The 16,851-nt window shown below is 44.8% G+C and overlaps 1 protein-coding gene across 2 annotated transcripts in view; it reads left to right on the top strand.

Moving 5' to 3' along the window:
* Positions 1-5,318: 5,318 nt before the first annotated feature.
* The window catches only part of psma4 (proteasome 20S subunit alpha 4), a 31,102-nt gene continuing 19,569 nt past the window's right edge, over positions 5,319-16,851 (top strand). The window contains exons 1-5 of one of the 2 annotated variants that reach the window (XM_029758439.1): positions 5,319-5,467; positions 6,066-6,090; positions 6,219-6,261; positions 9,604-9,766; positions 9,895-9,972. In XM_029758439.1, the coding sequence (XP_029614299.1) occupies positions 5,334-5,467; positions 6,066-6,090; positions 6,219-6,261; positions 9,604-9,766; positions 9,895-9,972 (443 nt within the window). In that variant the 5' untranslated portion in view covers positions 5,319-5,333. Of the gene's footprint in view, positions 5,840-6,065; positions 6,091-6,218; positions 6,262-9,603; positions 9,767-9,894; positions 9,973-16,851 lie in introns of both variants that reach the window. The other variant, XM_029758440.1, reaches the window with a different exon arrangement.

Genomic DNA, 16,851 nt, shown 5'->3' with positions numbered 1-16,851 from the left:
TCTGATAAACTCCGCTGCACGTGCCGAGCATGTGTCCCTGGTGCACAGGGTGCTTGGACGATTGTTGGAGCATGACCTGTACGTCAAGGCTGAGAAATGCCTGTTCTTCCAGCAGGCTGTCTCCTTCCTAGGGTACCGCATTTCCACCTCAGGGGTGGAGATGGAGAGTGACCGCATTTCAGCCGTGCGCAATTGGCCGACTCCCACCACGGTAAAGGAGGTGCCGAGATTTTTAGGGTTTGCCAATTACTACCAGCGGTTTATCCAGGGTTTTGGCCCGGTGGCGGCTCCCATTACCTCACTGCTGAAGGGGGTCCTGTACGTTTGCAGTGGTCGGCTGAGGCGGACAGGCCTTTTGGTCACCTAAGGGCTCTGTTTACCTTGGTTCCTGTGCTGGCCCATCCGGATCCTTCTTTGACGTTCATAGTGGAGGTGGACGCGTCCGAGGCTGGGATAGGAGCCGTGCTGTCTCAGCGCTCGGGCACGCCACCGAAGCTCCGCCCCTGTGCTTTCTTCTCGAAGAAACTCAGCCCGGCGGAGCGGAACTATGATGTGGGGGACCGGGAGTTGTTGGCTGTGGTGAAAGCTTTGAAGGCGTGGAGACATTGGCTTGAGGGGGCTAAACACCCTTTTCTCATCTGGACTGACCACCGCAACCTGGAGTACATCCGGGCAGCGAGGAGACTGAATCCTCGTCAGGCAAGGTGGGCCATGTTTTTTACCCGTTTTGTGTTTACCCTGTCCTACAGACCAGGTTCCCAAAATGTGAAGGCAGATCCACCAGCTACAACCACCGCCTGACAAGATCGCACTGATGCACAAGTGATAGGCCTACATTGTATATCATGCTGACCACACCGTCTGCGTTGCGTGTGTGAGCGTTGCAAAATAAATGTACACATACATGTTATTCAATCATTTCATCCAAAGCTTGCACGTCAATGAGCGTCTGTGTGGCCAGGTGCTAAAATAGAATTTGGTTCTATGTTTGATGCTTGACATGCTGCAAGTCCAGCCTCTCTAATTTCCTCATTGGTTTTTAGGAGCATATACCCATGTGGGTGATTTGAAAGATGACTGAGGTCCACACTCCAGTCAAAATTGTTTGCCAACCACCATATAAAGGCCATAGAAGAAGACTAAAGGAGAAGAGATTACTAGAAACTAACTAGGTTTTCCCTTTTATCTGTGGATTCATTGTTGGAGTAGAGAACACATGATTTTGTGTGACTCAAAATAGGTACAAATTCTACAAAGATCCATAAAAAAAGGACCTTGTACATTTCAGGTTAAATAACAACCCAATGTTTATGTCCCAGGACAAATAAGCTAGCAATAGCCAGCTAGATAGGTAAATATCCATTCATGTTTCATGTGTTTCGACCTGTCCCCAAATTAATATAGTTGGTTCAGAGTTTGTTTGGATATTTCAACCTACGGGTCCTGATCACATCTGGTGTGGATGGACAAAATCAACATGCACGGTCTAGTCAGCACGACTCGGTGAACATAAGATATTACCGTTTTTAATGTCCCGTTGGTAGGATATTCGTGATCGTAGCTCGTCTATTTTGTTATCCATTGATTGTACGTTGGCTAATAGGACCGATGGTAAAGGCAGATTACCCACTCGCCGTCAGATCCTTACAAGGCACCCCGACCTACGTCCCCAAAAACTCTCTCTTTCTCCTGCGAATGACAGGTTGGCCTTGTCGGGTGTCAGAAGTAAATCCTTCGCGTCCGACTCGTTAAAGTAAACATTTTTGTCCAGTACGAGGTGAGTAATCGCTGTCCTGATATCCAGGAGCTATTTTCGATCATAAGAGACAGTGGCAGAAACATCATGTACAAATAATGTGAAAAAACACACACAATAGCACGATTGGTTAAGAGCCCGTAAAACGGCAGCCATCTCCTCCGGCACCTATTATGGCCATTGCACTACTGACGTCACAAACTGCAGTAAGAAATCCATCGCCATCTGCGCCCATTCAACATAGCCTATGTTTACGTTTTTATTACTTCTAAATAAAATAACTTTTTGGGGTTCCCATACGCTTTCACTGATGTTTTGATTCTTGCTTGAACAGTCGCTAAGATTATATTTGGTTGTGATATTTTCTAAATAACTATTTTGGATGCAGCAGTTGTTAGCTAGAATGTTAACTTGCATAACCTAGGACCTAGGTGCATTACTATCAAAGGTCATAGAGGGGGCGGAGGATACGGACTGTGCCTCTCAAAGGACCAAAATAACAAGGGTTACAGTGGGGCAAAAAAGTATTTAGTCAGCCACCAATTGTGCAAGTTCTCCCACTTAAAAAGATCATCATAGGTACACGTCAACTATGACAGACAAAATGAGAAAAAAAAGTCCAGAAAATCACATTGTAGGATTTTTAATGAATTTATTTGCAAATTATGGTGGAAAATAAGTATTTGGTCACCTACAAACAAGCAAGATTTCTGGCTCTCACAGACCTGTAACTTCTTCTTTAAGAGGCCCCTCTGTCCTCCACTCGTTACCTGTATTAATAGCACCTGTTTGAACTTGTTATCAGTATAAAAGACACCTGTCCACAACCTCAAACAGTCACACTCCAAACTCCACTATGGCCAAGACCAAAGAGCTGTCAAAGAACACCAGAAACAAAATTGTAGACCTGCACCAGGCTGGGAAGACTGAATCTGCAATAGGTAAGCAGCTTGGTTTGAAGAAATCAACTGTGGGAGCAATTATTAGGAAATGGAAGACATACAAGACCACTGATAATCTCCCTCGATCTGGGGCCCCACGCAAGATCTCACCCCGTGGGGTCAAAATGATCACAAGAATGGTGAGCAAAAATCCCAGAACCACACGGGGGGACCTAGTGAATGACCTGCAGAGAGCTGGGACCAAAGTAACAAAGCCTACCATCAGTAACACACTACGCCGCCAGGGACTCAAACCCTGCAGTGCCAGACGTGTCCAGGCCCGTCTGAAGTTTGCTAGAGAGCATTTGGATGATCCAGAAGAGGATTGGGAGAATGTCATATGGTCAGATGAAACCAAAATAGAACTTTTTGGTAAAAACTCAACTCGTCATGTTTGGAGGACAAAGAATGCTGAGTTGCATCCAAAGAACACCATACCTACTGTGAAGCATGGGGGTGGAAACATCATGCTTTGGGGCTGTTTTTCTGCAAAGGGACCAGGACGACTGATCCGTGTAAAGGAAAGAATGAATGGGGCCATGTATCGTGAGATTTTGAGTGAAAACCTCCTTCCATCAGCAAGGGCATTGAAGATGAAACGTGGCTGGGTCTTTCAGCATGACAATGATCCTAAACACACCGCCCGGGCAACGAAGGAGTGGCTTCGTAAGAAGCATTTCAAGGTCCTGGAGTGGCCTAGCCAGTCTCCAGATCTCAACCCCATAGAAAATCTTTGGAGGGAGTTGAAAGTCCGTGTTGCCCAGCGACAGCCCCAAAACATCACTGCTCTAAAGGAGATCTGCATGGAGGAATGGGCCAAAATACCAGCAACAGTGTGTGAAAACCTTGTGAAGACTTACAGAAAACGTTTGACCTGTGTCATTGCCAACAAAGGGTATATAACAAAGTATTGAAATAAACTTTTGTTATTGACCAAATACTTATTTTCCACCATAATTTGCAAATAAATTCATTACAAATCCTACAATGTGATTTTCTGGATTTGAGCGTCTGCGCTGACAGACACAGCAAACCTTCTTGCCACAGCTCGCATTGATGTGCCATCCTGGATGAGCTGCACTACCTGAGCCACTTGTGTGGGTTGTAGACTCCGTCTCATGCTACCACTAGAGTGAAAGCACCGCCAGCATTCAAAAGTGACCAAAACATCAGCCAGGAAGCATAAGAACTGAAAAGTGGTCTGTGGTCCCCACCTGCAGAACCACTCCTTTATTGGGGGTGTCTTGCTAATTGCCTATAATTTCCACCTGTTGTCTATTTTATTTGCACAACAGCATGTGAAATTTATTGTCAATCAGTGTCACTTCCTAAGTGGACAGTTTGATTTCACAGAAGTGTGATTGACTTGGAGTTACATTGTGTTGTTTAAATGTTCCCTTTATTTTTTTGAGCAGTGTATATTTTTTTATTTCACCTTTATTTAACCAGTTAGGCCAGTTGAGAACAAGTTCTCAATTACAACTGCGACCTGGACAAGATAAAGCAAAGCAGTGCGACACAAACAGCACAGTTACACATGGATAAACAAACGTACAGTCAATAACACAATAGAAAAGTCTATATACAGTGTGTGCAAATGAAGTAAGATTAGGGAGGTAAGGCAATAAATAGGCCATAGTGGCTGAAATAATTACAATTTAGCATTAACACTGGAGTGATAGATGTGCAGAAGATGAATGTGCAAGTAGAGATAATGGGGTGCAAAGGAGCAAAAAAATAAAACAATATGGGGATGTTGGGTGGGCTATTTACAGATGGGCTATGTACAGGTGCAATGATCAGTAAGCTGCTCTGACAGCTGATGCTTAAAGTTAGTGAGGGAGATATGAGTCTCCAGCTTCAGTGATAAAAAAAATATATATTATTTTTTTTGCAATTCGTTCCAATCATTGGCAGCAGAGAACTGGAAGGAAAGGCAGCCAAAGAGGAGTTGGCTTTGGGGATGACCAGTGAAATATACCTGCAGGAGCGCGTGTTACGGGTGGGAGCTGCTATGGTGACCAGTGAGCTGAGATAAGGCGGGGCTTTACCCAGCAAAGACTTATAGATGACCTGGAGCCACTGGGTTTGGTGACGAATATGAAGCGAGGGCCAGCCAACGAGAGCATACAGGTCGCAGTGGTGGGTGGTATATGGGGCTTTGGTGACAAAATGGATGGCACTGTGATAGACTACATCCAGTTTGCTGAGTAGAATGTTGGAGGCTATTTTGTAAATGACATCGCCGAAGTCAAGGATCGGTAGGATAGTCAGTTTTACGAAGGTATGTTTGGCAGCATGAGTGAAGGATGCTTTGTTGCAAAATAGGAAACCAATTCTAGATGTAATTTTGGATTGGAGATGCTTAATGTGAGTCTGGAAGGAGAGTTTACAGTCTAACCAGACACCTATGTATTTGTAGTTGTCCACATATTCTAAGTCAGAACCATCCAGAGTAGTGATGCTAGACGGGCGAGCGGGATCTGTCTAAAGTCGGAGTGGCCGGTCTTTAAGATTGTTGAGTCAATGGGCGGGTAACAACACAACCAAATCACAGATAAAATTCCCTTTCCTTTCTTGTTCTATGTACTTTGCCCGTGACTGGCTTCATACACCAGTACAGTAGGTGGCGGTGTATGCACCTTAAATTGGATGCGATCCTCCAACCTAATCCCGAAGAAGAAGCCGAAGGGGGGGGGAAGTTGAACAAGGAAATATCTTTGACTGTCTTCTTTCACGCCGGCTACGTTAGGTTACAACGCAAGAGAAGGTGTATGACAATTTGCGTCGTATATTTCAGCTTTTAGTTATCCCTTTAAAAAAAAAATGAGAACACGTTTATTGCTTTGCACAGTAATGATATTGTAATTCATGTCATTAGCTAGCTAGCCATTTCCTTTAACATCTATAATGGTGGATGGAGTGGGGAGCTAGTGAGCTAAAAGTTGCTGCTTCATGGTAGCTCGAGAGCTAACAGTTAGCTAGCAAGCATCCTAATTGATAGAGCTTGCGCTAGTACAAAAGTTGTAACTTCTATTTCTGCCATAGTTAACTAGCTAGTAAACGTTAGCTTGCAATGAATCAAACCATATTGGTGTGTACATATGTTGTCCTTTATAGCGAATTATTTCCAATTCCTCAGGTACTACTGCACTTTCAGTTTCACTCTGCTGGCCTCCGTACTAGCGCAGGCAAACTAGCTAACGTTAGCCATAGCTATGACATGCAAGTGCTGTAGAACTAGAATACCGGTACTGATAAATATCAATCTGTGGCAGAATGAGTTGACTAAGCCTTTAGCAACTTGCTTATCACATAGTGGAGTTGATTAATTTGTTATCTAAACATGATTTGTTTAACCTCCACAGCATTTTAAAGGAAACTACTAAGATGGTGAGTATCAAATCAACCTGAGATCTAAGTTTTTGTAATGGAGCCAAAGAAACTGATGGAAGCACAACAGCAATTTGTTATAGTTTGTAGTCTGCCCTATATAGTGTGATATTGTTGACCTTTTACAGTCTCGTCGATATGATTCAAGAACAACCATCTTCTCGCCTGAAGGTAAGATTGAGCCTCTCAATTTATTGACAACTGATGGACATTCATGTTGGAATACTTTTGAATGCATCCTTCATTTGCTCCTTGAAATAAGATGGATCAAATACAATTGGATAGGTGAAAGCTTATGATCCTACTGCGAAGTTTTACAAATCCAATCATGTCAGATCATTTATTTCTAAATCTTGGGCCAGCCCGCTCATTAGGCAGGACTAGGCGGCCGCCAGGTGGCAGATTGACAAGGACGGTATTTTCTGAACTAAACTGATCAAGACACACCTCTAACAACACAAAATCTCACAATTCTACCCAAAAACAATGACAATTTGTCAGCCAGTGTCATATGGGCTTTTTGGGTGAGCGTTGATGCCACCCTGTGATAAGCAGTGCCCACTTTGTCAAAGGCAGGGGCGAAAAATATTTATCTTGTCCATTCAAAGCACGCCTCTCCAGGCTGCTGTTGGAGAGACTCACCTCCACCAACATTCTGTCAAAAATAATTAAACATAAATCATGTAGCAAATATAACATATGGTAGAAAGAGTATGTGGTCTTCTCTGTAGCCTACAGGCTGGAGATAAATGTATGACAATGTAATAAGACATAAACATTTTACCTCATGCAGGTTTCTCTGATCAAATAGCCTAACCTAAATGGCGCCCAATTTCCCCCCCCCAAAAAAATATGCTGACCTGTTGAACAACATATCCTAAAAACAGGACAGGCCAAAGTAAAATGTAGAATATGGAACGGACAATCAGGCTACTCACAACTGCTGTCCATGAGTTTTGTGGACAGCAGTTGTCATGATCAGTGATTTCAAGTTTTTAACTGTCAATCTTTTATGGGCTGATCATAGCGAAAAGAAAATACTTCTGCATTTCCCACTGTGTTAACATATTGCAAATAGGTTTAGGAGAACTCCTGATAAAGTTGGGTATCTGATATTCAGAGCTTAAAGAGCCACGTCGATTAGTGACAGGAAAGAGGACTAATAAAGCCAATGCGATGGCCTGTTTTAGAAATGGTGGGCCTACCACATGGATGGGCTTTCATAAAATTCCGTTGCAGGCTGATATGTTAGGCTGACGCCAACATCTTTTTTGGGGTCCTGTCCGGACTGGCTGTCTTATGTGTTTTACAAACATTAGACCTACCACATAGATGGACGTTCTTAAATTAAATTTCAGACGACACTGTAGGCTATACCTCAGTAATCACAGACCGCCGCTGACCTCTATTGGACATATATTTTTGGTCCGGACGTCTTTTTTTGGTGCAGTTCGGACCGGCCTTGATTTCCATTTCCACGGACGTTGCTTTTTGGTCCGGACCAAATCCAAACCAATCATAGACGTCTAATGTTTGGTTCAGATTTTGTCCGGTCTGTACAGACCTTGATTTGGCCCAAACATTGATGTCTTTAAATTATGTATTTTTACCATTCATATCATAACTTCAATGGCTGGTAAATAGGTCTCAGAACGGCCAGGACCGGCCCTGTCTAAAAGGAAAGGTGCATTTATAAACTCAGTAAAAAAAAGAAACGTCAACTGCGTTTATTTTCATCAAACTTAACATAATATTTGTATTAACATAACAAGATTCAACAACTGAGACATAAACTGAAGAAGTTCCACAGACATGTGACTAACAGAAATTTAATAATGTGTCCCTGAACAAAGGGTGAGGTCAAAATCAAAAGTAAGTCAGTATCTGGTGTGGCCACCAGCTGCATTAAGTACTGCAGTGCATCTCCTCCTAATGGACTTCGCCAGATTTGCCAGTTCTTGCTGTGAGATGTTACCCCACTCTTCCACCAAGGCACCTGCAAGTTCCCAGACAAATGGCCCTAGCCCTCACCCTCCGATCCAACAGGTCCCAGACGTGCTCAATGGGATTGAGATCCGGGCTCTTTGCTGCCATGGCAGAACACTGACATTCCTTTTCTTGCAGGAAATACCGCACAGAACAAGCAGTATGGCTGGTGGCATTGTCATGCTGGAGGGTCATGTCAGGATGAGCCTATAGGAAGGATACCACATGAGGGAGGAGGATGTCTTCCCTGTAACGCATAGCGTTGAGATTGCCTGCAATGACAACAAGCTCAGCCAGATGATACTGTGACACACCGCCCCAGACCATGACGGACCCTCCACCTCCAAATCAATCACGCTCCAGAGTACAAGCCTCGGTATAGCGCTTATTCCTTTGACGATAAATGCGAATCTGACCATCACCCCTGGTGAGACAAAACCGCGACTCGTAAGTGAAGAGTACTTTTTGCCTGTCCTGTCTGGTCCAGCGACGGTGGGTTTGTGCCCATAGGCGACGTTGTTGCCGGTGATGTTACAACAGGCCTACAAGCCCTCAGTCCAGTCTCTCTCAGCCTATTGCGGACAGTCTGAGCACTGATGGCGGGATTGTGCGTTCCTGGTGTAACTCGGGCAGTTGTTGTTGCCATCCTGTACCTGTCTCGCAGGTGTGATGTTCGGATGTACCAATCCTGTGCAGGTATTGTTACACGTGGTCTGCCACTGCGAGGACGATCAGCTGTCCATCCTGTCTCCCTTTAGCGCTGTCTTAGTTGTCTCACAGTACGGACATTGCAATTTATTACCCTGGCCACATCTGCAGTCCTCATGCCTCCTTGCAGCATGCCTAAGACACGTTCACGCAGATGAGCAGGGACCTTGGGCATCTTTCTTTTGGTGTTTTTCAGAGTCAGTAGAAAGGCCTCTTTTAGTGTCCTAAGTTTTCATAACTGTGACCTTAAATTGCCTACAGTCTGTAAGCTGTTAGTGTCTTAACGACTGTTCCACAGGTGCATGTTAATTAATTGTTTATGGTTCATTGAACAAGCATGGGAAACAGTGTTTAAAACCGTTACAATGAAGATCTGTGAAGTTATTTGGATTTTTACGAATTGTCTTTGAAAGACAGGGTCCTGAAAAAGGGACGTTTTTCAACACAGGCAATTCCATGGTAACAGAGTTACGCAGCGACTCAGATTTTCACAGTAATGAATACCAAACAAAAACAATGATTTCACAGTTTAACAAACCATAGAGCTCTATGCACAAGGACTACTTTTAACAATTTCCACTGACAATTTTACAAAAACACATTTACAGGAACTGTGGAGATGCAGTATTTGGTAAAAATAATAATTTCCCAACTTTGCATCTGCACAGTTATTCCAGGAAAGTTTCTTTTTATTATTTCTTACTGTGTAAATTGTTCAAAGTAGTCGTTGTGCATGGAGTTATATGGTTTGTTAAACTTTGACATTCCGTTACCATGGAATTGCCCACACTTATTATTTTCCATCTCTGTCATTGGCAGGCCGCCTATACCAGGTAGAGTATGCCATGGAGGCCATTGGTCACGCTGGCACTTGTCTGGGGATTTTGGCCAATGACGGTGTGCTGCTGGCGGCTGAGAGGAGGAACATCCACAAACTATTGGACGAGGTGTTTTTCTCAGAAAAGATCTACAAGCTGAATGAGTAAGTTGCTGCATCCTTTGTGTTTATCTTCAGATAAAAGTCCAGATGCATCATCTAGTGGCAAGCAGAAGTGCCCTTCCATTGCCTCTACTGGCTTGTGTGACATTTCCTTTTGTCTTGTGTTGCAGGGATATGGCGTGTAGCGTGGCTGGAATCACATCAGATGCCAACGTACTGACCAATGAGCTGAGACTAATAGCACAGAGGTGAGCAGAGGACCACCTAAGAGATGAATAGAGGGTGGCGCTGGGTGGGCAGAGCAGCGTGTCAATCAAGCACTTATGTGTGAAGTGAACACAGAGAGGCATTTCAGATGTCACTGACAGTTAAATGGAACAGTGACATTTGTCATTGGTAAGGAAAACAATTGTCTTTTCGGTTCTCCGAAATGTTTTCCTAATTTATTATTATGTTTCATCATAGCTATGAAGCGCATCAATCATATATATATATATGATTGATTGATTGATGCGCTTCATAGCTATGATGAAACATAATAATAAATTAGGAAAACATTTCGGAGAACCGAAAAGACAATTGTTTTCCTTACCAATGACAAATGTCACTGTTCCATTTTACTGTCAGTGACATCTGAAATGCCTCTTGTGTTCACTTCACACAAGGGTTTGCGCAAGGTGCTTAAAGTACTTGAATTTAGCACTCTGAAATTCAAGTACTGGAATACCTTGAAAATCAGACATTTTCGGAAGTTAGTACTTGAATTGAAATGAGAGTACAGAAAATGATCAAATATGTTAATATGAAAAATGTATTGGTCTTAAATTAATTTCCTGGCAGACTGACAAGTTTTATTTCATTGTGTGTTTTGTGTTCTGGTTGCCAAGCGAGCTCACTCATTCCACCCACACTGCCACTCAGCCAAGCAGGTACAGAACTGACTGATTAGGCGGCGGAAAACATCACATCGATAGGTAAAATGACTGGCAAATGTAGATTAAATCCTGCCTTTTTGTACGTATGAAACATTTCTGGGATCTTTTAAATCTGCTCATGAAACATGGGACCAGCACTTTACATTTTGCGTTTTATATTTTTGTTCAGTGTAGTTTACCCACTTACATTTTTTTTATATACCTCTATCACTGGTCCCAACCAACCCAGGTGCAACAAAGGTGCAACAAATGCGTCAGACTTTGACATTGCGAGCATGGGTGAATCGCCCCTGAAGGGGGAAAGACCCAATGCTGCATCCATCCTCCATATGTGACTTTTTTCTCTCCAGAGCTTTTTTGCCTCTTTCAAGGGGTGCCCGTGATATTCCACTTTATCAAGCGTCAGCTCCTGCCATTCTGGTGGCCGTTCACCTGCCGTTTTCCTCACACAGCCCACCCACCCTTCTCCTCACCGGTGACATTAAAGCTGCCAGTCGGAAGCAAGATGCTTTTTCGTAGCTATTATGTAGTAGATTCCCAAATGCCCAATAATGTCTTCCGGCGCCGACAGAGATGGCCGCCTCGCTTCACGTTCCTAGGAAACTATGCAGTATTTAGTTTTTTTTATGTGTTATTTCTTACATTGTTACCCCAGGAAATCTTAGGTTTTATTACATAGTCGGGAGGAACTATTGGATATAAGAGCAACGTCAACTCACCAACATTACGACCAGGAATATGACTTTCCCAAAGCGGATCCTCTGTTTGGACCACCACCCAGGACAATGGCTCGGATCCCAGCCGGCGACCCAAAACAACGGCACCGCAGAAGGGGCAGACGGAGTGGTCTTCTGGTCAGGCTCCATAGACGGGCACACCGCTCCTGAGCATACTACTCGCCAATGTCTAGTCTCTTGACAACAAGGTAGACGAAATCCGAGCAAGGGTTGCCTTCCAGAGAGACATCAGAGATTGTAACGTTCTTTGTTTCACGGAAGCATGGCTCACTCGGGATACGTCATCAGTCGGTACAGCCACCTGGCTTCTTCACGCATCGCGCCTACAGAGACAAGCATCTCTCTGGTAAGAAGAAGGGCGGGGGTGTATGCCTTATGATTAACGAGACGTGGTGTGATCATAACATACCGGAACTCAAGTCCTTTTGTTCACCTGACCTAGAATTCCTTACAATCAAATGCCGACCGCATTATCTACCAAGAGAATTCTCTTCAATCATAATCACAGTCGTGTATATCCCCACCCCAAGCAGACACATCGACGGCCCTAAAATAACTTAATTTGACTCTATGTAAAATTGGAAGCTACATATCCTGAGGCTGCATTTATTATAGCTGGGGATTTTAACAAGGCTAATCTGAAAACAAGGCTCCCTAAATTTTATCAGGATATCAAATGCGCGACCCGGGCTGGCAAAACCCTGGATCATTGTTGTTCTAACTTCCGCGACGCAAATAAAGCCCTCCCCCGCCCTCCTTTCGGGAAAATCTGACCACGACTCTATTTTGTTGCTCCCAGCCTATAGACAGAAACTAAAACGGGAACCGCCCGTGCTCAGGTCTGTTCCATGCTGGTCCGACCAATCGGATTCCACGCTTTAAGATTGCTTCGATCACGTGGATTGGGATATGTTCCGCATAGCATCGGACAATAGCATTGATGAATACGCTGATTCGGTGAGCGAGCTTATTAGCAAGTGCATCGGTGATGTTGTTCCCACAGCGTCTATTAAAACATTCCCCAACCAGAAACTGTGGATTGATGGCAGCATTCGCGCAAAACTGAAAGCGCGAACCACTGCTTTTAATCAGGGCAAGGTGACCGGAGACATGACCGAATACAAACAGTGTAGCTATTCCCTCCGCAAGGCAATCAAACAAGCTAAGCGTCAATATAGAGAGAAAGTAGAGTTGCAATTCAACGGCTCAGACACGAGAGGTATGTGGCAGGGTCTACAGTCAATCACGGACTACAAAAGGAAACCAGCCCCGACGCGGACCACGATGTCTTGCTCCCAGAAAAACTAAACAACTTCTTTGCTCGCTTTGAGGACAATACAGTGCCACTGACATGGCCCGCTACCAAGGCCCGCTACCAAAACCTGCAGGCTCTCCTTCACTGCAGCCAACGTGAGTAAAACATTTAAACGTGCTAACCCTCGCAAGGCTGCCGGCCCAGACGGCATCCCCAGCCGCGTCCTCAGAGCATGCACAGACCAGCTGGCTGGTGTGTTTAGGGACATATTCAATCAATCCTTATCCCAGTCTGCTGTTCCCACATGCTTCAAGAGGGCCACCATTGTTCTTGTTCCCAAGAAAGCGAAGGTAACTGAGCTAAATGACTACCGCCCTGTAGCACTCACTTCCGTCATCATGAAGTGCTATGAGAGACTAGTCAAGGACCATATCACCTCCACCCTACCTGACACCCTAGACCCACTCCAATTTGCTTACCGCCCTAATAGGTCCACAGACGACGCAATCACACTGCCCTAACCCTTCTGGACGAGAGGAATACCTATGTAAGAATGCTGTTCATTGACTACAGCTCAGCATTTAACACCATAGGACCCTCCAAACTCGTCATTAAGCTCGAGACCCTGGGTCTCGACCCCGCCCTGTGCAACTGGATCCTGGACTTCCTGACGTGCCGCCCCCAAGTGGTGAGGGTAGGTAACAACCTCTCCACCCCGCTGATCCTCAACACTGGGGCCCCAGAAGGGTGCGTTCTCAGCCCTCTCCTGTACTCCCTGTTCACCCATCACTGGGTGGCCATGCACGCCTCCAACTCAATCAAGTTTGCAGACGACACTACAGTGGTAGGCTTGATTACCAACGATGATGAGACGGCCTACAGGGAGGAGGTGAGGTCCCTCAGAGTGTGGTGTCAGGAAAATAACCTCACACTCAATGTCAACAAAACAAAGGAGATGATCGTGGACTTCAGGAAACAGCAGAGGGAGCAGCCCTTATCCACATTGACGGGACAGTAATGAAGGTAGAACGTTTTAAGTTCCTCGGCATATACATCACGGACAAACTGAAATGGTCCACCCACACAGACAGCGTGGTGAAGAAGGCGCAGCAGCGCCTCTTCAACCTCAGGAGGCTGAAGAAACTCGGCTTGTCACCAAAAACACTCTCAAACTTTTACAGATGCACAATCGAGAGCATCCTGTCGGGCTGTATCACCGGCTAGTACGGCAACTGCTCCGCCCATAACCGTAAGGCTCTCCAGAGGGTAGTGAGGTCTGCACAACGCATCACCAGGGGCAAACTACCTGCCCTCCAGGACACCTACAGCACCCGATGTCACAGGAAGGCCAAAAAGATCATCAAGGACAACAACCACCCGAGCCACTGCCTGTTCACCCCGCTATCATCCAGAAGGCGAAGTCAGTACAGGTGCATGAAAGTGGGGACCGAGAGAGAGAAGCTGTTTTTCAGTCTCAAGGCCATCAGACTGTTAAACAGCTATCACTAACATTGAGTGGCTGCTGCCAACATACGGACTCTAGCCACTTTAATAATGAAAAAATTGGATGTAATAAATGTATCACTAGCCACTTTAAACAATGCCACTTTATATAATGTTTACATACCCTACATTACTCATCTCATGTATATACAGTACACCATCTACTGCATCTTGCCTATGCCGTTCGGCCATCGCTCATTCATTTATTTTTATGTACATATTCTTATATAAAGGAATGAATGTGTGTGTGTGTAAGGTAGTTGGTGTGAAATTGTTAGGTTAGATTACTTGTTAGATTTTACTGCATGGTCGGAACTAGAAGCACAAGCATTTCGCTACACTCGCATTAACATCTGCTAACCATGTATATGTGACAAATAAAATGTTATTTGATTTACAATAGTCATTAACCTGGAATTGTGTAGTAATGCCAATAGGAAATGTGTTCACCAGTACGCATGTCTCAACTCTGCTCATCACTACTCAAATTTCATCAACAGTACTGACTTAACCACTCATGTATGTATTGAAAGGTAGCGATGAATAGTATGTATAATTGTTTGTTTTTTCTTTAGGTTGAGATATACTGGCATCTGGTGGCGACTAGAAACAATAGAAAGTAAATATTAGTGCTTAAAGTCTTTGAATTTGACTTGCCACTGTCTGTACGAACCTTAATTCACACTGATAAAGGGCACATATCCCTGTATGAACCGGATCCTGGATCGTTTGTTACCCTGATCCGCACTGACTCGTGTGAGCTTATTCCACGTTTTGTTGTTACAGCCTGAATAAAAAATGGATACCAATAGATTTATTTTCTACTCATCTACACACAATACCCTGTGATAACATGTTTAGAATTTTTTTTTTAAATGTCTTGAAAAGGAAATGCAGAAATGCACTATATATACAAAAGTATGTGGACATCCATTCAAATGAGTGGATTCAGCTATTTCAGCCACACCTGTTGCTGACAAGTGTATAAAATTGTGGCCACAGCCATGCAATCTCCATAAGGGACATTGGCAGTACAATGGCCTTACTGAAGAGCTCAGTGACTTTCAACATGGCACCGTCATAGGATGCCATCTTTCCAACAAGTCAGTTCATCAAATTTCTGCCCTGCTAGAGCTGCCCCGATCAACTGTAAGTGCTGTTCTTGTGAAGTGGAAACGTCTCGGAGCAACAACGGCTCAGCCGACAAGTGGTAGGTCACACAAGCTCACAGAACGGCACCGCCGAGTGCTGAAGTGCGAAAAAAATAATCTGTCCTTGGTTGCAACACTCACTACAGAGTTCCAAACTGACTCTGGAAGCAAAGTCGGCACAAAACTGTTCGTCAGGAGCTTCATGAAATGGATTTCTGTGGCCGAGCAACCTCACAAGCGTAAGATCATGTGCAATGCCAAGCATCAGCTGAAGTTGGTGTAAACCTTGCCACCATTGGACTCTGGAGCAGTGGAAACGCGTTCTCTGGCGTGATAAATCATGCTTCACCATCTGGCATTCCAACGGACAAATCTGGGTTTGGCATATGCCAGGAGAACGATACCTGCCCGACTGCATAATGCCAACTGTAAAGTTTGGTGGAGGAGGAATAATGGTCTGGGGCTGTTTTTCATGGTTTGGGCTAGGCCCCTTAGTTCCAGTGAAGGGATATCTTAATGCTACAGCATACAATGACATTCTAGACGATTCTGTGCTTCCAACTTTGTGGCAACAGTTTGGGGAAGGCCCTTTCCTGTTTTCAGCATGACAATGCTCCTGTGCACAAAGTGAGGTCCATACAGAAATGGTTTGATGAGATCGGTGTGGAAGAATTTGACTGGCCTACACAGAGCCCTGACCTCAACCCCATCAAACACCTTTGGGATGAATTGGTACACCAACTGCGAGCTTATTAATCGCCCAACATCAGTGCCAGACCTCACTAATGCTCTTTTGCTGTGGGGACTGGCTTCCATTAAGCCAATGTTCCAACAGCCTTTCTAGAAGAGTGGATGCTGTTATAGCAGCAAAGGGTGGACCGACTCCATATTAATGCCCATGATTTTGGAATGAGATATTTGAGCAGGTGTCCACATACTTTAGCTCAGGTAGTGTATCTCATTTACATAAGTATTCACACCCCTGAGGCAATGCATGTTAGAATCACATTTTTGTAGGGCATCCCGAGTGGCGCAGCGGTCTAAGACACTGCATCGCAGTGCTTGATGTGTCCCTACAAACCCGGGTTTGGTCCCGGGCTGTCACAGCCAGCCGTGACCGGAAGACCCATGAGGCAGTGCACAATTGGCCCAGCGTCGTCTGGGTTAGGGGAGGTTTCAGCTGGCTGGGATGTCCTTGCCCCATCGCGCTCTAGTGACTCCTTGTGGCGGGCCAGGTGCATGCACGCTGCCACGGTCGCCAGTTGTATGGTGTTTCCTCTGACACATTTGTGCGGCTGGCAACCGGGTTAAGCGCGCAGTGTGTCAAGAAGCAGTGCGGCTTGGCAGGGTCGTTTTTCCGAGGATGCATGGCTCTCGACCTTCGCCTCTCGCGAGTCCGTACAGAGTTTCAGCGATGGGACAAGACTGTAACTACCAATTGGCTATCATGAGAATTTGGGAGAAAAAAGGGTTAAGTACAAAATAAGAATAACCTTTAGCAGTGACTACAGCAGTTAGTCTAGAGAAGTCTCTAAGAGCTTTGCAC

This window comes from Salmo trutta, chromosome 7, assembly GCF_901001165.1.
Source record: "Salmo trutta chromosome 7, fSalTru1.1, whole genome shotgun sequence".
Classification (NCBI taxonomy): domain Eukaryota; kingdom Metazoa; phylum Chordata; class Actinopteri; order Salmoniformes; family Salmonidae; genus Salmo; species Salmo trutta.
The sequence above is the reverse complement of the archived record's forward strand: the minus strand, read 5'-3'. Positions and strand labels throughout refer to the sequence as shown.